Source organism: Triturus cristatus, chromosome 8 (genome assembly GCF_964204655.1).
Source record: "Triturus cristatus chromosome 8, aTriCri1.1, whole genome shotgun sequence".
NCBI lineage: Eukaryota > Metazoa > Chordata > Amphibia > Caudata > Salamandridae > Triturus > Triturus cristatus.
The window spans coordinates 755,015,393-755,042,426 of NC_140591.1; the positions used below are offsets into that span (position 1 = coordinate 755,015,393).

The 27,034-nt window shown below is 43.4% G+C and overlaps 1 protein-coding gene across 2 annotated transcripts in view; it reads right to left on the reverse strand.

The window, feature by feature from the left end:
- LOC146805036 (interleukin-5 receptor subunit alpha-like) overlaps window positions 1-27,034 on the reverse strand; it is a 450,109-nt gene that overhangs the window by 330,580 nt on the left and 92,495 nt on the right. For both annotated transcript variants that reach the window (XM_085620451.1, XM_085620452.1), the window contains exon 2: window positions 1,280-1,390. In XM_085620451.1, the coding sequence (XP_085476577.1) occupies window positions 1,280-1,373 (94 nt within the window). In that variant the 5' untranslated portion in view covers window positions 1,374-1,390. The remainder of the gene's footprint in view (window positions 1-1,279; window positions 1,391-27,034) is intronic.

Consider the following 27,034-nt stretch of genomic DNA (forward strand, 5'->3'; position numbering starts at 1 on the left):
CTTACTAGGAATGGTCTAGCATTCCCATTTCAACCAAAAGGTTCTGTTTTTGGCCAAAATGGGATTATAGATGGTGCAGGACTACTGCACCATATTGAGGGGGTACATGTTATAGTATTGACTTCAATTGGCAATATATATTTATAAACCATATTTGGGGCATTATGTTTATGTCAACTAATACTACTAATACTTCCAACCAAAACATTCTGACATACAACCATGCCCGGACAAAAGCCTGGAATTCAGGACCCACACTCAGAAATCAGTGTGTTAATGTTGATTTATTAATGTTATAATTAATTCCAGCAGGAATGCTTATAATGACCTCCATGGCCTGTTTAATGTGCAGCATAACATTTGGTAGGTGTGTAGTAGTATCTTGCCTATTTAACTAAACCATTTCAAATGAGGGCTAAAGTACATAGAAATACAATTGTATAAGACCTTTCAAAGTTAAAAATATCCCATTTACATTTTCCCTGCACTATGTATTCTGGGACACTGACTACAAAGTTAAAAATCTACAAAAGCCTTTTCTTGCTGACATTTGGATTTGGCAATGTGTTTCTTTTCGCCTACGCTCTCTTGATCCCCTTCCGTGTTTCTCTCTGCTTTTCTAAATCTACTTCCCTCTACAACTGCTGCCGTGGTTCCTTATACCACCACACTACTCACTTTACCCACTTCCCTTTTTATCCTTCTTCATTAAATGCCAACATGCTTTTGGCCCGTGTCACTCGACATAAACATTCCAAGTTCCTGAAATGATTCCCTTAATTTACTCCCAAAGGTGTTGCAAGATTGAAGATGTTGTCTCCTTTATACAGGGGCTTGCAAAAAAATGTCCCATCTTTGAAAAATCTGTTGTCAGATAGCAATCACTATAACCTCATTACCAAATTTATGTAGAATAAGAATAATGTTTCAGATACGACTTATTCCTGTGACGTGTGTCTAGTGAGGTACAAGAAGAATCTTTAAAAAAAAAAACGTATCTACTCCAAAGTATCTATTTATTTATTGATAAATAAACTAAAAACCTTGTTAGAGAGCAATGCAGCACTCTGAAACTGTTAAATGTGTATAAAGGAGATTGTACATGCCAAAACTGTACTCTACTTTATCCCTTTTTTTTTAGATTCAGCAAAGATCAATTTGCGCTTGAGTGAGTTTGGACGTGATTGTGAATTATTCACAGATATTTTTTATGAGTACAAAACACACAGCAAGAAATCCAGGAGAGGTAATCCATGAGATGAATTATTAAATTACTTACATTGTCTATTTTCATCCGATAGCTGAGCTGAAATGACAAGTTTGCATAAGGTCACTCCCAGAATGAGCAATGGAGTACCTTCGACGGTGGTCATGATGCCAGACGTGGTTTCTGTTTGTACGAAGGCAAAACACATGTTAATCTACTAAAACATGTCTCTGTCTTAGCTTGTACAATGTTGCTATGCTACTGCGCCCAAAAAGGTCTAAAGCTCTTTCTCGTCTGTCAGTGAATAAGGTGCTTGGTTGGGTACATTGTAATTAAATAACATATCCTAAAGCAAGCTTTGGCACTGACAGGGTTGGAAAGACTGCAATTGACAATTGTATAAATAGATAATTGCAAACAAATATTACAAAATCAGGCTAAGCAATGTATGTTAGAGTTAAAGAGATGTGGCTTGGCAAGGTACATTTACAAACCTTCTTGCTTAGGTCTTGACAACTACCTACTAAACACTTGAGTCTTCCAAGTAATTCACATAGGGGACAGTATAAGTAGTTGACTTCTCTGATTGTCTGAAATAATATCCTAATTCTACTGCAATTTCCGCTATACTTAGCGTGAAAGGTGTCCCTTCCTGCACATAAACAATCATTTTAAAAATGATGAGTTCCAACTTCTATGTGTGCTGCACGAAGCAGTACACGTAGAAGTTACAAATCGCCATTTAAGATTGTTTTATGTGCAGGAAGGGACACCTTCCTGCACATAAATAATCATTCCCCACAACACAGGCACCCCTGGACTATGGTTCAAGGGTGCCTGCATTGGCACTAGGAAGCTAAATTTAGCGCCAGCGCAGGGGGAAACGCAGGGCTGCACCGTATTGTTGTAAATGCGGTGCACACCTATGTTTCAGAAATGACGGAGCGTGGCGTTGAGCCAAGAATGCTAACACCAAGCTTCGTCTCTTCTTCGTAATTATGCCCCTGTGTCTGTCTGACCGTAACATGTTTTGGTCTCTCTTCAATCATTTGGTCTCTCTTTTGTTACATGTTTTATGAGTACAAGAGGGTATCTCTCATTTGAAGAAAAATCACATGACAGTTTGCAAATAAGTATCCTAAATTTTGATGATGGACTGGACACACTCGAAAACTTAAAATCTACGATTGTTATGGAAAGCAAGAGGATCGTTTTAAAGATATGGAAAAGCAACAAGATCCCAAATATGATTGAATTAATTACAGTTATGTGTCCGCAAGCATCACTTCAGAAGCTTTCACAGAAAAATGGTCACATATGTGAGTGCATGCTGCAAGATTTGCTAGAATTAGAAGGAAGGTAATAACAAACAGCATGATATATTATATTATTATATATATTCTTCTTTAATGAATATTGATGTATCGCATTGCCTCTCTTTACTCCTTCATCTTTCTTTCCCTTTGTTTGTGTGCTTACCTTCTTGAGTCTCCACCCTCGCGCCACAGATGCAAGTAAAATTCCAAATGTAGAAAGAGCTGTTTTAAATACTGGGAAATAGCTTACAAATGTGATGAATACTTAACTACTTCTTATTATTTGAGTTGCCTTGTGGTGTTTATTCCAGCATTAATTCATGTTATGATTCTGATTAACTCTTGCTGTTTAACTGTACTTTTATGAGGAATTTATGTTTTTTTTCAAAAATCAATAAAAGAATGTAAAAAGCCTGTTTTATTATTTAACCAGGATTTTTGCTCTTTTACATTGAAACCCCTGCTTCTTATTTGGTTATGAATTACATCCAGTAAGTCATTACAATGCAACTGGTTACCCAGCAGCACATTTTTGTCATCCTTGTCCTTGCAGAGCCTCATTTTTATAGATAAAACATGTTAAAAGTATGCTTAAGTTCTTTTACATGCCTTCATATGGAAAACACTCAAAGCCTTTTCTTAATTTAGTTCCTATGCTGCTCACCCATTTAACAGCTTTTCTATTTTGTGGACATAAAGATACAATACAGTAATCCTAAATGAATACTTCACAACAATACGTAAGGGAGAACTATTCACAACAGCGTCGTAATAATCTAGCGTTCCGTTTACTTTTTTGATCCTTAAATTCATTGGATACTCTTCGCTAATGTTTTGTAAAAACAAATATTTTATCAACTGTTAGACATTTTCAATTTGTTTTCCTTTTCAAGCCTACTTAAGAACCGTTTCTCATATCTAACTTAAAATTCACATAACTTACACCGCGTTTACCATGTTTTAGTCTCTCAAAGTATTTTGTTCTTTTTATGTATTCAGACGTGTAGACTGACTTTCCCAATTTGTTTTGTCAGTCGATTTTCCAACAAATCTAATTTATACCAACTAACCAATACGAGTTACAGTTACTCAAGTAAACATCTTTCTGTTTGAATCTGTTGCATTACTATCAAATTGTCTAATGTCCATCGATAACACAATATAACTAACAAAGCCAGTTTTCAAGGTCTTAGGGGCTCATTATGATGGCGGGCAGACTTGGTCCGCCCGCCGCCATAGCGGTGTTTGGGACCGCACGACAGACATGCGGCGGTCCCACCACTGCTATTAGGATGTGCCCGCCATACTGGTGCGTGCATCCTGGCCCTTTAACATTGCGGGCAATGCTGCTGGCTGCAGCACCGTCCGCAATGTTAAAGGTGCTTGCACCGTATTTCCCTGCACAACGTGGCAGTCACCATGCGGTGCCTGCCACTTGGTGCATGGAACTGCAGGGGGGTACCATGGGTACCCCCCCAGTGCACCCCACCCACACACAGAGGGGGCCTGAAACAAGCCCCCAAAGCTAGTCTCCGTCTGTCTTTTTGCGGAGGGACATCCGCCGCAAAAAGACAGGTGGGAAGGGATACCGTAATCCCTACGACGGTGCCTGCATGGCACCGCCTCAATGTTGCCCTGGGTCCGGGTTCCCCAAGGTGGCCGGAAAAGAACCGCCTTGCGGAACCATGGCAGACGGACATTCCGTCTGCCATGGAACCATTGTGATTCCCACTGCCGTCCTAATTTGGCAGTGGGAATTTTCTGTATGATGGCGGATAGGACCGCCACCGCCGGCCCGGTGGTGACAGTCCTTCCGCCATCATAATGAGCCTCTTAGTTTTGTCTTGCATCATCTACTGATGTACAGACTTCCTGAAAAATGGAAGGAGGTGCATTTTGTCCAGCAGTTAAGTCTTGTAACCATATCGAAAACACATTTAGGTTTGTGTCTTTTTATTTCCTTTTCACACACCAATGCTTTCTTCTGTTTATAGTACTATTTGCCAGCATTTTGTAACCGGGATTACACTTTAATTTTGTTAACTTGGTAGAAGGTACGGGTAGTATATGCTTAACACTCTTTTATTATATCCTTATAGCCCACTGGCGAGGACTATATCGGTAAAGGCCCTGAACCCGAGTTATAGGCCCAGGCTGTAAGGCTATCAGAACATTCCACCCACTAGGGGCAGCATTTTCTAATTTAAATAGGGTGAAACTGAAGGACAAACTTTGGAATGTTTGAGCAGAAGGCTTAAACGAGACATAAGAAGCCCAGAGTCGCTCCATTGTTTTCAATGGCGCTCTTAACATTCCAATACTGTAATGTTATTTAAAAAATGTGTGGTTTGGAATGAATGCAGGGGAAAGGAAGAGCCTCAATAGGCTTATCATTTGATTGTAGCCCCCAGGTCAGTGCCCCGGTGACATCAGAATAGAATGCTCAGGCTGGATGCAGCTGACAGGACCAACAAGAATGTTTGAGATGGGTGTGGGAGGAAGGAGGGCGGTTCCCAGGAGAAGGGCCTTCTTTCTGAACAAAGTCTTGATCAGGACTGACTTACAATTCTTACATTTATGGGAGGATTGCCCATTACCATACTTAATCCCCAAATCATATGAACCTTTCCCTGGGTGATGAATCACTGCTAGTTAGAGGGGAACCTAGAAGCATAGGGCTCTGTGTGTGGTTTCAGACTAATAAATAGCACTGTCCCAGGGGATCCCTATTTCTGACTGGTAACTGATGGTGTGTAGGACAGATAAATGATAGGTGAATGAAGAGTAGATGTGCTTAAAGGAATCCATGATATGCCAGAAAACTCATACCCTTAGGGAGAGGGTTTCTCAAAAGATGGTAAGTTGCAATTAAAAAAGATGCTCCAAGGAAAGATTATCTCTTCAGACTCCTATAGCGAAGGACTGTGTGAAAGCACCAATGATGGCAAAACTATGGCTTCTTTCCCCATAGGATGAGTGTTGTTATTTGACTCCATAGATGAATTTGTGGACCCAAACACAGACCTTGAGAAGTAATAAGGCGAGGCCTGAATGGATGGATGAATGACAAATCCACGCATGCCATGCCATACATGCCATTGCCATGCAGCCTTTACCCCACAATGCCTTTACCATGCATACCTATACAATATAAATGTAAGTACATATAATGGAAGCAAAAACCTGTATAGATAATATATATATATATATATATATATATATATATATATATATATATATATATATATATATATATATATATATATATATATATATATATTATCTACTGGCAGTCGCCAGTAGATAGTTATAGGTAGGACCATGTTTCCATAGGAAATCTGAAAATTCTATTTTGAATAACTTTGGCGCCGGTTGATGAATCCTCGCAAATTTTTCAAAATAGGTGGGGCGCTCCACTCCGCTCCTACCCTGAAAGTCTCGGGGTGATTAGTCAAGCGGGGGCCGAGAAAAAAGGGGGGTCCCAAAACGCGTTTTCCCCCTGCATTTTTCCGTAGGGACCTTTAGGCCAAGGTACAGCCCGAACGGCTGAACAGAATTATTTGAAATTTGGCAGAGAGGTAGTCCTCAGGTCAGGGATGTGCCTTTTGAATATCTGAAGTAAATCTGTTCTGTAGTTCCTGAGAATATTTCAGTTAAAAGTACATATATATCTATAAGCGTGCACCGTGCGCGTACGGTAAGCATACCGTACGCGCACGCTGCCGTGCGCGAGCGTAATTCTGATTGGTGGTTACATGACAGTAAACATTCCAGTCGGTCGAAATCAGGAAGTGTCGGCCGCCATTTTGTGTGTCTCACACTGAAAAACAAAGGTGGAGAACGTGAAAAGGGGGCAAGGTAGAGTGTTGCAGACCCCCTAGCCTTTGTCAGGGGGTCCAAAAAGGACTCAGAAGTGTGAAAAATACATTTTTATATTTTTTTTAAAAATCGCGGGGTACGCGTACCGTGTGCGTACGGTAAGCGTACGGCGGGAAAAAAAAAATAGAATTAAAAATCAAAATGAAATGTTTGGATGTTGGTTGGCTCTAAAAAGAGCCGTTGTGTTCATGGAGTGTTTTTTGTACCTATAAGTAAGTACCGATGCAGAGTCTAAAGTTCAAGAGGAATACTCTGTTCCCTTCATCATTGAAATGTACACCGTCTCCTCTATAAATGTCTTGCATGTTGTAACGCAAGTTGTTGTGGTATATAGAACCCATACCATAGTCTCTGAGGAAAGCAGAAACAGACTTATTGACATGCTTTCTTGCTTTGTCAATCTGCGGACAAAATTGGTTGGACCAGTTCCACTTTTGCCTTTGGCATATATTAGAATATACAAAGGCAGTTTGTGGAAAAAGTGACATCAATTGCACAAAGGTGTCCTTAATAAGCATTTCCAGACCTACCCCAGTTAAAGTGCCTAGGTCATTTCCACCATAGTGCACAATAATAAGGTTAGGCTGCGGGAGATGTAGAAAGGTTTTCACCAAAGGCATTAATTGGTGCCACTTTAACCCTCTCTGATCAATCCATTTAATGTCTACATTTGGCAAATTTCACAATACCTCTTTTTTCTGCAGCCACAGATCATCCCTTCGTTTCCCCCGGTGACCAATCGATCTTAATCCCCACACAAGTGCCGGCTTTGCACCCACACTCCTTATATGTTTTGTCTTGTAAAACAAGAGGTTCAGTCTCAACTTCAGAGGCTGTATTCTTAGTTCCTTGCACTTTGCAGTTCTTGTCTTACCGAAATAGTGATTAGTTCTAGGCAGGAAAATCAGCTTCGGAGATTTTCTGATTGCTTTTCCGATCGCAAGTCTACAGTCGTAAACGATTAATATCTTTCTCTGAGGACTTTGCTTTTCTTTCTTTCGCTTATACTTTCTTTGTTCCCACTACAATATTCCTTGAACCCAGGTGTATCTGCTAATTCGTTTGGAAGTCTATTGACTCCGTTCTAAGATGGCGCCCGTGTGCGTCCGTTCAGTTAGAAACACTTTGTTGATTGCAATTGTCCGCTGTTTATTTCGAGTACTTCCGGTTTACGTTCCGGTTTCTACCTTTAAGTAGCATCCTTATTTTAGACTTTTTTACACTCGCCTATCCTGTGAGGAGAATCATTGGTTACTCTTGTTCCGAAATACCTTTAAGGTAAGGTTTCCGCCACGAGTATATACGGTGGCCGTGTTATCCGTTAACTTCGGTCACGTGTTTGATGCTAAAACTTTGTTTTCTTCACTTTCCTCGCAGCTCCTTAGACATCTTACTAGAGGTAAGACCTTTACCTGTTTGGTAACGCTTGCAAGTTGTTAACACCGTACATATCGTTACTCTCTACTTATTACACACGGCACGTCTGTTGATATCTCTCATTCATTCTCCACACAGCTCCCAAAAGTATCTCGTCAGAGGTAAGCTTTTTATCTCTTCGGGAACCAATATACCTGAGCACTTTTACTTTATCCCAGGTTCTGTTATCCCCAGTAACCCCATATGGTTCGTTCTTTATAATTTCAGAATCACGAGGTTCCTTACTAATCAGGTAAGCGTGAATTTGGCAATCATTTGCTGTCATTTTTCACGTACATCCCACAGCCCTAGTTGTTGCTGACTTGGTCATATTCTTATTTGTTTCAGAGCATATATAATAGCACACACGAACAGGTAACCCCTTTTGAGACACGCTTGTTCATCATTATATTCAGAGATTGAGCCCCAAGTGAATAGTACTCACCAGCAAAATGGTTTATTTTTTATTTTTCAGATTTTCCCCTGACGAAGGAACCGGCTGGTTCCGAAATGCATTGGGCTTTGACATTTCTGCTGTGTTGTAATTTTGTTGCATTATCAGATGTCTATAACATGTAATCTAATTAATGCCACACATGTTTCTTGTATGTAACTGAGTTCTTTATGCATACATGACATGAATTTGTTTTGGTACAAACCGTAATATGTTTACTCCTTGGTTCACATTCAAATATTGTGAAATACTCTAGATAATGTCTTGTTTCAGTGTTTAAAATTAAACACATTATGATTTCGAAAATTGTATAGTGTCAGACTAGACACTTTGTGAACAGTGCACAGTTATACACAGGCTCTCATCCTGTCAATATCTGCCAACTGGGTTAGCAGCATATAACATAAAAGGAATTACCTTACATCGCTTGCTAATGTTACCAGTGGAGCATGAGAACAAAATAGAATAGCACAAGTTAACAGGAGAAGCATGCTTAGAAGTTTCAAGAGTGTTGAAGAAGATGCAAGTTCTCATTATTGATGAGGTAAGCATGGTATCAAACTTAATGCTTGCCTTTGTGCATTTAAGAATGCAGCAAATTCTAAAGAGAGACTATGACGTGTTATTTGGAGGAAAACATGTTATAGTTTTTGGGGATCTTCTGCAGCTCACTCCAGTTAAAGGACAACCAGTGTTTAATACTGTGACACATGAAGACACAAAGAAGTCATTAGGAAGTATTGGTAATGCGAATATTTGGTCATTCTTTGAGTACAAAGAACTCACTACCAATATGAGGCAAGCAAACGATGAAGATTATGCAAGTATTCTGAAAGATATCAGAATTGGACTACTCACAGAAGTTGGCAGAGAAGCATTACAGAGTCGGTTGCTACATAATTTATTTCCAAATGAAGAAATAGTTGCAGAGAAAATATACCAGAACATTGCAGAAAAAAATACTGTAATCTGCTTAATGCCAACACTACGTGAATGCTCGATATTCAATGAGGAACTTTTGAAATTGGAAAAGGAAGAGATTAAGAAAATGGAAGCAGTGGACAAAATTCAGCATGAAGGAATTACTATTACATTAACAGGCAAACTGAAAAATAAATTGGATTCTCTAGAGAAGAACATTTCGAAAACAGCTGGATTAGAAAAAAATCTTTATGTTTATATGAACTGTCGAGTATTTTTAAGAAGAAATTTGGATGTAGAAAAAGGTTTAGTGAATGGAGCTATGGGTAAAGTTGTGGGTTTTGTGAAATACCAGAAAAAAGATGGAATTGAATTTTTAAAAATAAAATTTGATCAGATTGAAGAGGTTAAAGACATTTGTCGTTGTTCAGTTCGTTTCTTGCTTGTGAAAGACTTATATGTACGTAGGAAGCAGTTTCCATTTTCTCGAGCATATGCTGTAACTATTCACAAATCTCAAGGATTAACTGTAGATAGTGCTTTTGTAAACATTGGTTCAACTGTGTTCAAAGAAGGTATGGCATATGTTGCTTTGTCACGAGTGAAAACATTATCTGGTCTATTCATGATAGACTTTGATGACTCAAAAGTTAGTGCTGATGCAAACGGTGTAAAGGAATATAATAGATTAAGAAGAAGCTATGCTCCTCATTTAGGTCAGTATCCTGTGTTTGAAAAACGTGTTGTTTGTCGGAAAAGGAGAATTGAGAATATCTGTAATGAGGATGTACAGAAGAGAAAACAAAAGGAGAGTGATGTGATTGCAAGCAAAAAGAAAAAGGACAATGCTGAAGAGGTTGTTGGTTGTCATTTTGAAAATAGCTCTGGTGTCAACTGCTATGCTAATGTAGTGCTGAATGTTGTATTTTATCTTGAAAGTTTGCAAGAGCAGATAATACTAAATCATGAAAAAAGATTCTGTTCTCTGCTGAGTTTTCTTTTTGAGAAGCTGAGTAATGATAAAACTAAAATAGAAAGTGCTTCTGATGTTAGAAAACTTTTAGATGTATGTTCAGGAAGTACACAGTTTACTCAAAATGTCCAGCAAGATGCACAGGAATTCTTGATGTATATGCTTATGGTACTGGAAGAAGAAGGGATAGAAATAGAAAATATGTTTGGTCTCTCTTATAAATGGGAACATAGTTGTGAAAACTGTTTCAACACATGCAGCTCTAATGTTGATTCTGAAAGGTTCATATATTTAACATTACCAGAGAGTAAATCAGTGACTTTTAGTAAATTAGTTAAAGATGCCAATCACAGCATGGAATGTTCTAAATGTAAATCAGACATGTTTTCAACGTTATTTTTAAAGAAATATGGACAGTATGTAATTTTAATGATGCAACGTTGTTGAGCTGAAGGAACAAAATTGGACACTTCTATAAAGAAGTTTGTAGGAAAACAATTATCAATATCAGGAAAAACTTTTGTTGCAGTTGCAATAATTTTCCATGATGGACCCTCGATAACTTCTGGTCATTACACAGTTTATCTTAAATGTGAAAAAGGCTGGACACTGTGTAATGATTCTCAATTGATTTTCAAGCAACGTTTACCTGCAGAATTACCAAATTCCTGGGGGTGCTAGAGGGCGCACAGCGGAATGGCTGCCTTCTGAGACAGCTCCGCCGGACGGGGGAAACAAGCGATGCGACTGGCGTGATACACGCGCCGCCACTGCCTATAAACAGCACCACGGGCGTCGGAAGGTGGCCGCCACCTGTGGCGTGTCTGGAAATTGTGTGAGCTGGCCATTTCCTCTTGATACACGGCGTTGACCGTTCCGATGCAGGCGCGTCCAACGGCTGTCAAAATGGCGGCGCCCAGGTAGACGACAGCGCGCTGAGCCTGGGAGCGATCGCGGCGAGCTGTGCCTGCGGAGTTGGAGACGCCAGATGCTGCCCTCGCGGGTGGAATCGGAGCTGAAGGCCGGAGGGCTCCAGAGCAGTGTGCGACATGAGAAGCGGTTTGGCGCAGAGTGGGGGACAAGGCTGGAGCCTGACGTTGAGATGGCGCTGACCCGAGGTGCCGAACTGAGCGCCCCGCTGGCATGAGAGGAGGGTGAGTGCAACAGAGGCCGGCGGTGGCATATAGCACTATACTGGATGGCAAGACGACGAAATAGCGAGATTGCGGGGACGCTGCTGGCCTATTTGCTCGTCAGGAGGCGGGAAAGCTGAACAGCCCCAAGCTAACGGGACGAGAGCGTGAGAGCGACTGCCTCTGCCTACACGACGTGGCCTACCACATGAGCCAGGAACTGTGTGAGTACTACGCGCCTGGGGCACACGAGCTGCGGTCCACGTTGGCACCTGGTCGCTGATGCTTGCTGCAGGCGCGGCGGCGCATCTAATGTGTGGAGTGGTGGTGTAAGCGCGCCTACCCGAGTCGGGCCACGAGGCCCTGACGCTGTTGCCCCGCTTCCCCAAACTGCATCGCCGCTGGGCGAGGGATGCCGCGGCTGGGTGGCACTGCGGGCGGATTCATCGGGGGCAAGGAGGAGTAACGCCACGAGATGGGGAAGCCAGAAAAGACACAAGCTAAGCTCCGCTTTGAAGCCAAGAGGCTGGCCAAGGGCGCCACTGTGTCGTCGGACACTGCCACTGATGCCGAGGAGGCGACACCCCTGGGCATGGAGGGGGCTTTACGGGCCATCCAGCAAAGCCTGCACGACATTCATGGAAAACTGGACACTATCACGCTGCGCGTGGACAACATGGCGGCCAAGCTGAATGGGCACGGTGAGCGGCTGACGGAGGCGGAGACACGAATCGGGGCAATGGAAGATGCCTCGCTAAACACGGCCAAGCAATGCGCAGAGGCTGAGAAGTTGTTGGAGGCGCTACGGAACAAGACGGAGGACGTGGAGGCGCGATCGAGGCGCAATAATGTGCGTATAACGGGGGTTCCGGAGTCCACCAACATAGGCAGGATGGAAACATACGTTGAGGAGATGATACGCAGCGTCATCGGAGCGGATCAACTATCTCCGATGTTCCTGATTGAAAGAGCGCACAGATCACTAGCCCCGAGACCGAAACCTGGAGCGCCCCCGCGACCAATAGTCGCTAGAGTATTGAACTACAGAGATCGTGATGCCATCCTCAGAACAGCGAGAGAGAAGAAAAAAGTCGCATACCAGGGCAACACGTTAGAATTCTACCCGGACTTTACGATGGCAGTCCAGCTGGCACGTAAGGAATTCAACCCGGTTAAAAAGAAACTTCGCGATCTTGGTGTGGACTATGCTATGCTCTACCCGGCCCGGCTTCGTGTCACACATGGGGGCCGGGCGACGCTGTGTCACACGCCGCAGGCGGCACACGAACTAGTTAAAAAAATTGGAGCCAGGCACAAAGAGAGACAGAGGCAAGAGCAGGAGGCGGACACCGACTAGAGGATGGCCAAAGAGAAACGCTCGGAATGCGACCTTGACACTGCCCAACACGAGCTGATGTCGCGGTCACGGCGTGGGATGTAGGTGTGTGCTAATGCGGGCGGCCCCCCTACCCTGGTGGGGGTTATACGGACGGACGTCATGATTGCGACGGCCCGGGCTCGGGCCAAAGCAGATACCGGATAGCCCTTCTGATGTACTCGCCCTGGTGGGCCCACGATGGCTTTTGATTCGGGACTACAGAGAAGGTACTGTGCTAACTAACAGGGGCCTGCCTGGGGTCAATTACTGCCACTATGTACTGCTACTGCCTGCAGCCCAGGGGACGGGGACAATGCTAACGCACTTGCTGGCAGGGACACTAGAGCCCGGGGGAAATAGCTGGGGCCTGAGCCACCGAGTCAGTTGCGAAAAGGCTGTGTGCGGGCTGATACGTTGGTGGGCAGGGTCCATTGCATGGCGGGCAATTGCTGAGATGGCTGTCGGGGACGGGTGGCGGACCGTGGGAACGCATGTCTAGACATGAGGCCAATGAACCTCACACGAAAATAACCCCTCGTCCACATCCATTAAGTTGGATGGAGAGGTGTGCTCTAGGTGGTCCCCCAAAGTGGGTGATCCCCGAACTCAGTTGAGTTAATGTTTGTTGCAAATTGTGGGGAATGTCTTTGGCATGGTTGGGATGCTAAAGTGGGTGGGGGGAAGGGGGTTGGGGCTGGGAAGTTAACAAGTTGGTCACTGTGCATGAGACGCATCGCTGAAATCCGAGTGCTATTAGACAGGAATATTAAGGTCCCTCTGTGTCTAGTTGGTCGCTGGGACACACCCACTAACGGCGTGCTACAGAATGCATCACCACCACACATGACTCATGGCTGAGCAACGCTTAGGAGCTGAATGTATCCGACTGCTTACATGGAATGTGAGGGGGCTTGGTAATCCCAAGAAAATTAGACAAACACTGGCATACCTAGACAGGCTGCGCGTAGACATTGCACTACTGCAGGAGACACACTGCGCGCCGACGCGCCCAATCACTGTGGGGCGAAGATGGGCTGAATCGATACACCACTCCTCATACTCATCATATGCGCGGGGGGTAATGGTACTGGTTCGAAAAGGGCTAAATTACGTGATAGACAAAGTTGAGGCTGACGACATGGGGCGCTTTGTAATCTTAACAGGCCTTCTACGAGGGCAAAGACTGGCTATTGTCAATACATATGGTCCTAATGTGGACGACCCACAATTCTATCAATCACTGTGGGGTAAACTACGTGATCTCCAAGTCCCCCACGTGATCTGGGGAGGGGACTACAACATAGCACTCTGGGACGACATGGATAGGTCCGGAACGACAACGGAACCACATAAGCGCGCGCTGCGCGTCCTACGGGACGTAATGATAGACAGGGGACTTACTGACATTTGGAGAAGTAGGCACCCAGCGGACCGCGAAGCCACGCACGTGACTGCGGCCCATGGTAGCTGGTCCCGCATAGACTACTGGCTAGTGACTGGGGATATCCCCTTGTGGACGCGTGAGGTCCGACATTTGCCCCGCACGCTATCGGATCACAGCCCGGTGCTCCTTGCCCTGGCACTCCCGAACTATACGCCACCTCCCTTTAGCTTGAGATTTAACGCAAAGGCGTTACTGGATCCCATATACGCTGATGCCATTGGGCAGGCGATACAGGATTATTTCACTGACAATGGGCCTACTACTGACGACCCGGGCATACTCTTGGAGGCCTTTAAGGCCACCATACGCGGCGTCTGCATAAGCACGAATGCTGGGATCCTTAAGGACATACGGCAACAAATACAGGCAAAGGAGGAGCGGCTACGGCAGCTGGAACGGGAATACACTGACACACAGCACGCGCACACCCTAGGGGACATTAGAAAAACGCTTTCTGAATTCCAGAGTCTGGTGGACGATGAACTAAAGTATACCGCGAAACGGCAGGTAGCGAGGGCGTACGGGGAGGGCGGCAGGCCGGGAAGGCACTTGGCAGCCAACATATGTGCGGGACGCGCCCCGCAAAACATACAGATGATCCGAAATCAGCAGGGACAGAGGAAATGCGGGGAACGCGACATACTGGGGGAATTTGTAGATAGCTATGGAGCAATGTATGCCTCCCGGCCAACGGCCGACACGGCCGAAATTGTAGAATACCTGGACGACGTGGCGATAGCGTGGCTGTCGGACATGCACAGGGAATACCTGTTGCTGCCCGTAACGGTGGAAGAGGTCTCGGAGGTGATCCGCTCACTGCCGAATGGTAAGGCCCCGGGCCCGGATGGATTCACGTGTGAATTCTACAAGGCCTTCGTGGACCAGCTGGCCCCTCGCCTGGTGGCGATGTACGGCAACGCTCACGAACAACAACATCTACCGCCGACTCTACGTGAAGCAATACTACTGGCGCTGCTCAAACCACAAAAAGATCCAGAGCTCTGCGATTCATATAGACCATTATCCCTAATAAATGTGGACAACAAGATCCTGGCCAAACTACTTGCTGCCAGGCTTAACCCCTTGATGCCCAATCTTGTTCTACCCGACCAATCTGGGTTCATACCGTCGCGCTCCACTATGCACAATACTCGAACTTTGTTCGCACTCTCGCACTACCTAACACCCGAGACGAAGGCGGCGGCGGTCTTCCTGGACGCGGCCAAGGCCTTTGATTCACTGGAATGGACATATCTGAATGCGGTGCTGCGACGGATGGGGTTCCCGCTCAGGTTCCTCCAGTGGCTACAATTACTGTACGACGCTCCAGTGGCGCGGGTCCGGGTAAACAAATATATTTCAGACCCCATTGCTATTCAGAGGGGGACGAGGCAGGGATGCCCTCTGTCCCCCCTCCTGTTCGCACTGGCGCTAGAGCCCCTGGCATGCAAAATCTGACAGGGTCACCACCCCTCGGCTCTGCAGTTTCCGCAAAGGCCGCTGCATATATCACTATACGCCGACGATATGTTGCTATATGTGAGGGATCCAAAGGACAACCTGAACCCGTTGCTGCGAGAATACATCAAATTCGCGCGCCACTCTGGTATCAGTATAAACTGGGCCAAGTCCATGATTATTCCTCTGACGGACAGCACGCGGCCACACACAATGGATTACCCGTTGGAGTGGAGAACTGACCCGATCAAATATTTGGGTGTGTGGTATCACAGGGACCCAGACATTGTGATCCGAACTAATTATGGGAGGACGATTGACGCACTGGAAGAAAAGGTGGGGAGGTGGATCCAGTTGCCACTGTCTCTGGCGGATCGCATCGCCATCACTAAGATGGTGGTGCTGCCTAAACTCCTTTACCTATTCAATAACATCCCCATTCATCCTCCTGCTGAGGTGTTTAGACGCATCACATCGATAGTCCTCCGGCTTATCTGGGCGGGAAAAGCAGCACGGATCAAACTGCGCACGCTCACGTTGCCATACAGCCGGGGGGGATTCGGAGTACCCGATTTTTTCCTTTACTACCTCTGTGCGCAAGCGCAATATGCGCACTTCTAGTACCATAAAATTCACCCACACGGCAATTGAAGAGGGGGACGCTTCGCCGATCCCCCTGGAAGCAGTTATAACTCACCGGAGGCCTTCCCTACACAAGAACGACATTAACACAATAGACGCTACAAATAAAGCATGGCATACTATGGGGCGGAAGGCTAACAAACTACCGTTGTATGCCCCGGCGCTCCGGCTTCAGTGGCATCCGGGAATCTCCGTCACACAAGAGGAGAAGGGGTTGGAGCTTTTGCGACAAGTGAGCATTGACACCCTGGGAGACCTGTACGAAGCCGGGACTTTCAAAACGCTAGATCAGCTGACGTTCATTAGTAATATGTCTGCGCTGTTCCGATTTAACTATCACCGGCTCCAAATAGCGGTGAAACAGCTGTACCCAACATACCCGGTGGAACCACCGGAGCTGACGGCCTTGCAATGGTTGATCACCACACCTGCGGCCAGGCATCTGGTGTCAACACTGTACACGAAAATACAAACAGATATAGCAGCTGACACTAGTGCCTCCCTGGAACAATGGAATAGCTGCCTGGACACTCCACTCACGGAGGAGGAATGGACTACTGCTTGTACACTGACTGGCATGTTGACGCCTAATGGCAATCTCCGCATCCTACACTTCAAGTACTTACACCAGACGTACTACACGCCTGCCAGGCTACACAGATACGGGCTACGTGAGGATTCTAGATGCGGGCGCTGTGGGGCGGAGGGAGCGGATTTTATTCACTTGGCGTGGGCATGCGGGGCGATAGGGGAATATTGGATGCAAGTGACGAAACTTCTGGGAACTATGGTGGGAGGTGAGGTGCGATGTGAGGCAAAAACTTGCTTGCTGGGTCTACTTCCTGACATTAGAGCCTTGAAGCGTAGATTCTGTGTTATAGCGTTGCTAATGGCCAAGAGGAGGGTCTCGCTCTGCTGGAATGGCAGAAAGGTCCCGAAACTTAAAGACTGGCTTGTGGATTTAGCGCATTGTAGAGATACACTGAAGATATATGAAGAAGAACTTCCTGCCAGATCACAGCCAAAAGACTATTGGGCGTACCTGACACGATACTTGCAATCGCAGTAAGAGAGTGGAATGCTGTTGTTACATGCGATAAATGGCGGGGTGCGTGGGGGATCCTCCGATTCATATTGGGATACTAAAACTTGGACGATGGATGCTGTTGTACTGTGACCTGTATGTTATGGTTGTATTTGGTTGTATAAACTTGAAATGCTAATAAAAAAAAATAAAAAAAAGAATTACCAAATTCCTATTTATTTTTTCTAAAACCAACATTTTAGATACAAATTGCAACATCTGAACAAATCATTTTTTGCGATTTTATTGGATTACCTTTGGATATTTCATCAAAAAAGAATTTAAAAATTGCCATTTGGCCTCATGGAAAGGTAAAAATTTCTCTTGTGTACTTCTTTGACAGATATTATTTGGGTGTATGAGCTTAAGCAACAAGATTTACAGACGTTATTTATTACAAATAGTTATTGTTGCTAGATGATATTTTTATTATCTATATTATATTTCTATCAAGGTATGTTTTACTGAGAAGAGATTCAGGGCTTTTTTTAAACAATCTTTCAGATTGTTAATTTTTTTGCCCGCTGTTAAGTGATGAATGCAATTGGTTTCACAATTTGCAGTGAAATTCAATATATTCTGAAAACAGCAAAAAAAGGGCAAAACATGTCTTTGTTAAATATGAAAATATGTGTACTGTATTGTAAAATGTATTGTTAAATATTAATACTTTTTTTCTTTTGTTACAGATTGAGAAAGAAATTTTAGGAAAATTAATCCTTTTTTCTAGCAATTTAAAAAAACCATTTAATGAAAATTAAGTTGGTCAGGTAAGTTTGAAATATGTGTATTTATCACACATTTACTTTCGTAGTCCCTTGTTTTCACTTCTCCTCACTCTGCTTTTGTCATTTCCCTTGTGGTCCCTCAAGTACATTGAAGGGTGTAATAAATATTATTTTTTTTATTTTTTTTTAAAAGGTGCGCCGTAAAAAATTTTTTTTTTTTAAACTGATAAAATAAATTTAAGAAAAATTGTGAGGTAGGGTGGCTCTTAAAAGAGCCCTTGTGTTAATACAGGGACAGAGGAAAGAAAGAATGGGAATATTAGAAGGGACCGCACTTGTGCTGCTCAATCTTATTATCTACTAGAGGAATACTAGATTCCCCCATAGCAATAAGAGAGTAACAAGTGTTGCACCTTATATGTACCCTCTGAAATCGCGGGTAGATGTCCAGAGGAGCAGAAGAGGGTGATGCTCCCACCGCAGAGGAAGTGCTCGGCTGAGCTGCCGAAGATGTACTCAGCTGAGCTTCTGCGGATGTGCTCGGGTGACTTACTGAAGGGTTTGCTTCAGTATGTCGAGCAAAAGTCCTGGGATGTACATCCCTAATGTGTCTAAACATAGTGTAATTACCAAAGGAATACTTCTTCCTTGGATTACCTCTAGATAAGACACGCTCACAAAGTGAGCAGGTGACTAATGGAGCATTTACCTTTTTCTGCCCCTCAGGAAATGTGAAATATTCCCAAACAAAAGAATTCTTCTGTTTCCTCCTTCTCTGTCTAATGATGCTGCTGCCCTGCTCACTCTCAGAAGAGGACTGCTGCTCTCCCATTGTATCCTAAAGACAATTCAGCTCCTTCTCCTAAGGAATCACAAGCAGTAATGAGGGGAATGGGTGTGGTGTTGGAAGTTTCTGGAAATTAAACAAGTTTAAACCAATGAAAAGTGTTGTTTCTGGATCACATGACCTACCGCATGCGCTCCGTAAGCTTACCGTACGCGCACAGTAAAAGTACGCATGCGCGTACGTGAGACACGCGCACGCGCATTAGAGGCACGCGTGCATGTGCATTAGCGGCACGCGTGCACGCACGTGCGGCGGTTCCGCGTAACACGCACGCGTGCGCGTAGGGAGCAAGGGCTTACGCGTCGCACGCGAATTACGGACGCGTACGTAAATCGCGTATGCATGTGCACACGGAGCATAAACATTACATACGCGCACCGTACATAAAACGTACCGTGCGCGTACGGTGAGTTTACCGTACGGTAAAAAATCCTAAAAAAAAAAAAAAAAAAAAGGTTTGTAGAAGATATTAACTATGTTATTCAACTATATCTAACCATTTATTTAAAAAAGGTGAACCTTTCTATATTGCAGGATAGAGTATATCAATGATTATATACATAGGTAGCATATTGTTTAAAAAAAAAAAATCAAAAGAACAAAGAAAAAGAAAAAAAAGGATTTAAAAAACCTTACACATTCACTTAAAAAACCATAGGTTTCACACACATTATAGTTAGGAATTAGCATTTAAAAAACCTTGCAAATTCACTGAAAAAACCATAGGTTTCACACACGTTATAGTTAGGAATTAGCATTTTAAAAACCTTGCAAATTCAATGAAAAAACCAGAGGTTTCACACATGTTATAGTTAGCTGGCCATTTCACTCGCACAAAACCATTGAAATTTCCCCGTTATAGTTAGTTCAGCTAACTATAACTCGCGCGCCCGCAATCCACTGCTGATGATGTCACATATTACATCACTCATGACATGGTCAGTGACACCACTCATGACATCACTGATGACATCTCAAATGACATCACTGATGACATTACTGATGACATCATCCATGTGATAAATTACCACATCTTCTCACACCCTAATATAACCTTTGATACACCGACTCAAAATGTAAGAGTTCCATTCTCAAAACCATACATACTGCAATACCAATCATTACATACCCACTTATTAACTCTTAGGTCTTCATACACCTCCACTCACTCACCTGTACAGTCACTCATACTTACAGTAACTCCGTACAAAACTATCATATACATTTATACACTTATATAGACACTCACACACTAACAAGTATCCATAGAGCTACTCTTACACCTACTCAGTCATGCAAATAATCACACTCCCATTTACTCACCTATGCGGTTATACACACTCAAGTTCACTTACTCATAAAAATAGTATCACATTCTTACACTCTTATAGAATCATTGATACAAGCACACACTCATCCATACAGTCACTTTCACAATCACACACTCTCACATCTACCCACTTATATACTCTTACACGCACATATACTGCCTTTCACATATGTAGTTAGTCACAAATGTACCACTGAGATATACATTCAATCCCTAACATACCCATACATACACTCACTCAACCATACAGTCCATCACAGATGCACTCTTAAAACCATGCACCCATAGAATCACCCACTCACACATCTATGCATAGAGTCACACACACCCTACCCACACAAACACTCAGGAACCCATACAAATACTGAGACAAGCAATCAATAACTTATATAGACACTCATATAGCTATTCACAAAACCATGCAGCCACTTATACACCAACATACAGACACATACAGACATTTACACAGTTTAGTCACTAGTCTGCAGTAAGATACATTTAATGACTCACTTATAGAATCATGTTACGCACCACAGAAAATCATCCATTTACACACTTGTACACCCACTCATTCTTCAACAGGCCTTTCCCTATATATATTAAACATATTAAAATTGTTCAGAAACACATACTCAATGGATGATGTCATCAGTGAAGTCATCAGTGATGTCATTTGAGATGTCATCAGTGATGTCATGAGTGATGTCACTGACCATGTCATGAGTGATGTAATATGTGACGTCATCAGCAGTGGATTGCGGGCGCGCGAGTTATAGTTAGCTGAACTAACTATAACGGGGAAATTTCAATGGTTTTGTACGAGTGAAATGTCCAGCTAACTATAACATGTGTGAAACCTCTGGTTTTTTCATTGAATTTGCAAGGTTTTTACAATGCTAATTCCTAACTATAACGTGTGTGAAACCTATGTTTTTTTCAGTGAATATATATATATATATTATATATATATATTACCTACTGGCGGTCGCCAGTAGGTAGTTATAGTTAGGACCGGACTTCCATAGGAAATCCACAACATTCTATTCCCAATAACGTTGGCGCCGGTTGACGAATCTTCGCAAAATTTTCAAAACTTTTGGCCAGCTCCGGTCCGCTCCTATCCTGAAAGTCTCGGGGTGATTCGTCAAGCGGGGGCTGAGAAAAAAAGGGGGGTCCCAAAACGTGTTTTCCCTATGCAATTTTCCATAGGAACCTTTAGTCGCAGCTACATCCCGAAATGCTGAACGGAATTACACCAAATTTGGCAAAAAGGTAGCCCTTGGTTCAGAGTCGTGCCTTTTGGTTAAATGGTGTAAATCCGTTCAGTAGTTCCTGAGAAAATCAAAAGTAAAATCACATATATATCTGGGCGGAGCCTAACCACACATCTCATCGTGAGATCTGATTGGCTGTCAGCACTTCATCCAAGAAGTGTTGGCAGCAATCTTGGGACCAATATACATGATAGCACCTCATTAAAAAGCATTGCAGTTAATAGAAGGTTTTAAGACTTTAGTTACATTATAAATCATTTGTTGATGGTACCATACTCATTTTAGGAATTGTTGTATGTTCTAAGGTGATTTTACCATGTGAAAAGCCTTCTGCTGGGATATCATGTTTGAGAGAAAACTATTTTCTCATGCTTTTCCCACAGAGGTTTGGAAGGTGATCTATAAGCTATACTGAGTGCATATTTTCTGTAAATTCACATTATCTTTCTCAGTCATGTGAGAATGAAGTCTGACATTCTCAGTAAAACATGTACATCCAACAAGGGCAGAGACTGTCAGCTGATTCCTTTGTGTTCTACTGCAGCTTCCCAGAGTGTTCTAAAGAACAACTAGAACGCTAACAGTCCTGCTTATGACAAACCTATTGCACACCTGAAGCCATCTTGATTGGAATAAAGTGGTAACTCTTAAAACATTTAATTTAAAAAGGAACAAAATGAGGGGGTTCATTTTGCCATAGAAAGTATGATTAGTGCTGCAGAAAGAAAAATTAGGGCACATTTTGAGTGACTTCTCAAATCCTCTTCTACTTCATTAAAAAATTCAGACATGCAGACTGAAACATGCACTTTTAATACCAGCAGCAGACTTCCCTGGTGAGCAGTAGATTTACTACAGTGATCTAATGAGCAACTAAAGTGCTAACATTCTGAATTTATGGCAAATGTGTGACACATCTGAATGCCTTCTTGAAGGAATCAAAGTAAAAAACTGAAATTGTTTTCTACTGAGGAGACTGTAGTAAATGAGGAAATTAGGAAACTTCATAACAAATAAGTCTCCCAAGATGGCCACCAGAGACAAAAGAGCCCAAATGTAGCACAAATATCACCCAGATGTAGCCCAAGTATAGCCCAATGACAGAATGTCCCAGAGTACTCTAAAGAACAACTAAAGCGCTAACAGTCTTTCTTATGACAAAAGTATGGCACACCTGAAGCTATCTTGATTGGAATAAAGTGGTAACACTTAAAACATTTAATTTGCAAAGGAACACAATGAGGGGGTTCATTTTGCCATAGAAAGTATGATTAGTGCGGCAGAAAGAAAAATTAGGGCACATTTTAACTTCTCAAATCCTCTTCTATTTCATTAAAAAATTCTGACATGCAGACTGAAACATGCACTTTGAATACCAGCAGCAGACTTTCCTGGTGAGCAGTAGTTTTACTACAGTGATCTAATGAGCAACTAGAGTGCTAACATAAAGAATTTATGGCAAATGTGTGACACATCTGAATGCCTTCTTGATGGAACCAAAGTAAAAAACTGAAAGTATTTCCTACTGAGGAGACTGCAGTAAATGAGGATATTAGGAAATTTCATAACAAATAAGTTTCCCAAGATGGCCACCAGAGACAAAAGAGCCCAAATGTAGCTCAAATATCACCCAGATGTAGCCCAAGTATAGCCCAATGACAGAATGTCCCAGAGTGTTCTTAAGAACAACTAGAGTACTTACTGTCTGTTATGACAAAAGTATGACACACCTGAAGCCATCTTGATTGGAATAAACTGGTAACACTTAAAACATTTAATTTAAAAAGGAACACAATGAGGGGGTTCATTTTGCCATATAAATTATGATTAGTGCTGAAGAAAGAAAAATTAGGGCACATTTTGAGTGACTTCTCAAATCCTCTTCTATTTCATTAAAAGATTCTGACATGCAGACTGAAACATGCACTTTTAATACCAGCAGCAGACTTCCGTAGTGAGCAGTAGCTTTACTACAGTGATCTAATGAGCAACTAGAGTGCTAACATTCAGAATTTATGGCAAATGTGTGACATATCTGAATACCTTCTTGATGGAATCAAAGTAAAAAACTGAAAGCATTTCCTACTGAGAAGACTGCAGTAAATGAGGAATTTAGGAAACTTCAAAACAAATAAATCTCCTTGATGGCCACCAGAGACAAAAGAGCCCAAATGCAGCACAAATATCACCCAGATGTAGCCCACATATAGCCCAATGACAGAAGTGTTTTTGCAGTTTTATATAGTGCAGACATGTCAGGTATTGGAGTGCTTTACATGAGCATTGGTTACATCACACAAGAACAAATTCATTTTGATTGTAGACATGGGGAGATTAAGGGGTATATCAACAAGGGCTTTATCTCTGCTTTTTTGGCTTTAAAAGCCAAAAAAGCAGAGATAAAACTAGCACCCTATCTACAACAGGGTGCTAACACGCAAATTTGCATGTTAGCACCCTTTTACTCTACGCTTCCCCTTGCATCTCTAATGAGATGCAAAGGGGGCGTTCCAGAGTAAAATAATAGGAGAAATGTTGCTAAGCGACATTTCTCCTATTATCAAGAATGTCGCTAAACCTGTTAGAGACAAGAAAAGCAGCGCTAACCGCGGTTAACGCTGCTTTTTTACGTCTGCTAATTTTCAGACTTAGCCATGATATCCTATGGAAGGAGGATATCATGGCTAAGTTTGCCTGTCCCTATCAACAAGGTAACGTGTGATTATCGCTGGGTTTCCAGCGATAATCTCACGTTAGCCTGTTAGCGTGTAGATTTTTATCGCTATTGAGATAAGCGTTGCTAATAGCATGCTATCTCAGCGATAAAAATTCACGCTAGCCGGCGATAATTATCCTCACGCTAAGAGCGCTGAGCGATAATTATCGCCGGTTGTTGTTGATATGCCTCTTGGTGATTTAACCAGAATCACAGAATGTCGAGCTGAAGTAGAAACTCCAACCTAGTTCCCCAGTTGCAAAGTCTGCAGCTCTGGAAGTAACACCACATCCTGTCTCCTAAGTGCAACATTTAATCAAGTGGTCAACTGGATAAAAAAACATAAAGATAACAAATAATTTAAAAGTGCTTTGTCGCTATTTGAAAATTCTGAAAATATGTCCTCATTTTAGTTTTTTAGAGCACTAACCATAATTTTGATGCAAGTAAGACCCTCTCATATATGTAATTTCTAAAGGAAATGCTCTAGGTTTTACAGTTTTGATTACATCAAGATGACGTCAGGCGTTCCACACTTTTGTAATAAATATAGAATGTTAGCAATCTAGTTGTTCATTAGGATACTGTTGAGAGGCAGAGGCCACGGGCACGGACTCTGAAAATTGAAGGCAGGTAGGAGGGTGCAGAGGGAACAATTTGACCGCACTGGGCAGGCAGGAAGGGCAGTTGCAGCACAACAGACTATGGAGGACAATGGAAAGGGGGGCAGGGGCAACAAACCAACAATACAGGACTGGCAAGAGAGGCTGTGGCAATATAATAGACCATTGTGGGTAGAAGGAACAGGCAGTGGTAGTACAACCATACATGCCAACAGACCCGATTCAGCCAGGAAACATCCAATATTTTTAAGCTCAAATGGGCTTTATTTGATCTGTCTCCTGTCTACAATCTCCTCTTTTTCAATGTAACTCAAAGGCGAAAAATCGATACCCCAGTTTTTTTTCAAAATCTCCATCTTACCAAGTTCAAAATGTCCGCAAGTATGGTACATTGGATCATGGAAGGCAGGAGGAATTGGGGTAGGGACATGGACTCGGATAACAGAGGACAGGAGGGACATGGAGAGGTGCACCAAACTGAGCCTACAGGGCAGGCATCAGGGTTTGCAGCAGCACAATACACCACACAGGGCATGCGGGACGGGAGTGCAGCACAACAATCCATAGAAAGCAATAGGGAGGGGACAGAACCATGCACATGGACAACAGAGAACAGAGGGGAAAGAGGCAATGGTAGCTAGCTGACCATAATGGCAGACAGGAGAGGAAGCTGCAGCATAACAGACCAAAAAGGGCAGGAGGGATGGATCAGGGGCATTACAATGAAACAGACAAGCCAGGAAGGAGGGAATAGGGGTCTGCACATGGAAACAGAGGGCTAGGGGCAAGGGGGCAGGGCAGGAGCAGCAAGATGACCATGGAGGTCAGGCAGGATGGGCACTAGAAACAAGACACACCAAGGAGAGCAACAGTGAGACTAAGATGGCATACACACAGACCACGGAGGGAAGGTGGGAGGGGGTCAGGGGCAGCTAGCTAACAAGTTGTAAAAAGGGGCATGGCCTCTGAAAACCTCTCTGCGATGCAGCTCTCTGGTGCATATTGGAGGTACCTGGTGGGCTAGTTGGCCCCCAGGGACCCTCAGGATGTTTGCAGACATGTCACCACAGGCCACGCCCCCTTCCTTCACCATTGTGCAAATGCGCCCCGTGGCGAGTTGTAAGTTGGGGAAATAATTCTCATTCAATACTGAGGGTCCCTGAGGGCCAACTAGACCAACAGGTATCTCCAGTATGCGCCAGGGAGATGCGTTGCAGACAGGTGTTCAGAGGCCACGCCCCTTTTTACACCTCTCTGGAATGCAGCTCTGTGGCGCTTACTGGAGGTACCTAGTGGGCTAGTTTGACCCTAGGGACCAATAGGATTAAAGGGGACTTAATCTCTCAACTTAGAACGGCCACAGGGCGCGTTTACACAGTGGGGAAGGGAGGTGACCGGGCCTGAGGTGACGTGTGCAAACACGCCCTATGGTGCGTTTTAAGTTGGGGAAATATTTTCCCTTCAATGCTGAGGGCCCCAGGGGGCTAACTAGCCCACCAGGTGCTTTCAGTAAGCACCACTGCACTGCGTTGCAGAGAGGTGGTCCAGGCCGTGCCACTTTTTACACCTCTCTGCAACGCAGCTCTGTGGCGCTTACTGGAGGTACCTAGTGGGCTAGTTGGACCCTAGGGACCCTCAGGATTCAAATGAACTTAATCTCCCAACTTAAAACAGCCACAGGGCGTGTTTACACAGTGGTGAAGGGAGGGGACGGGGCCTGAGGTGATGTGTGCAAACACCTCCTGTGGTGCGTTTTAAGTTGGGAGTAATAGGAATTAGCATTTAAAAAACCTTAGAAATTCACTGAAAAAATCATAGGTTTCAGGGGCGTTATAGTTAGCTGGACTTTTCACTCATACAAAACCATTGAAATTCCCCCGTTATAGTTAGTTCAGCTAACTATAACTTGCGCGCCCGCAATGCACTGCTGATGACATCACATATTACATCACTCATTACATGGTCAGTGACATCACTCATGACATCACTCATGACATCTCAAATGACATCACTGATGACATCATCCTTGTGATAGAGTGGCAGACCTCCTCTCACCCTAATATAACCTTTGATATACACATACAAAAATAGAAACTAAAATTTGCAAAACAATGGACATACCAAAACCAGTTACAAGAACCAATTCAGTAATTCTAAGATCTACATACACATACACTCATTCACCAACAGTCCTATATAGTCACTCATATA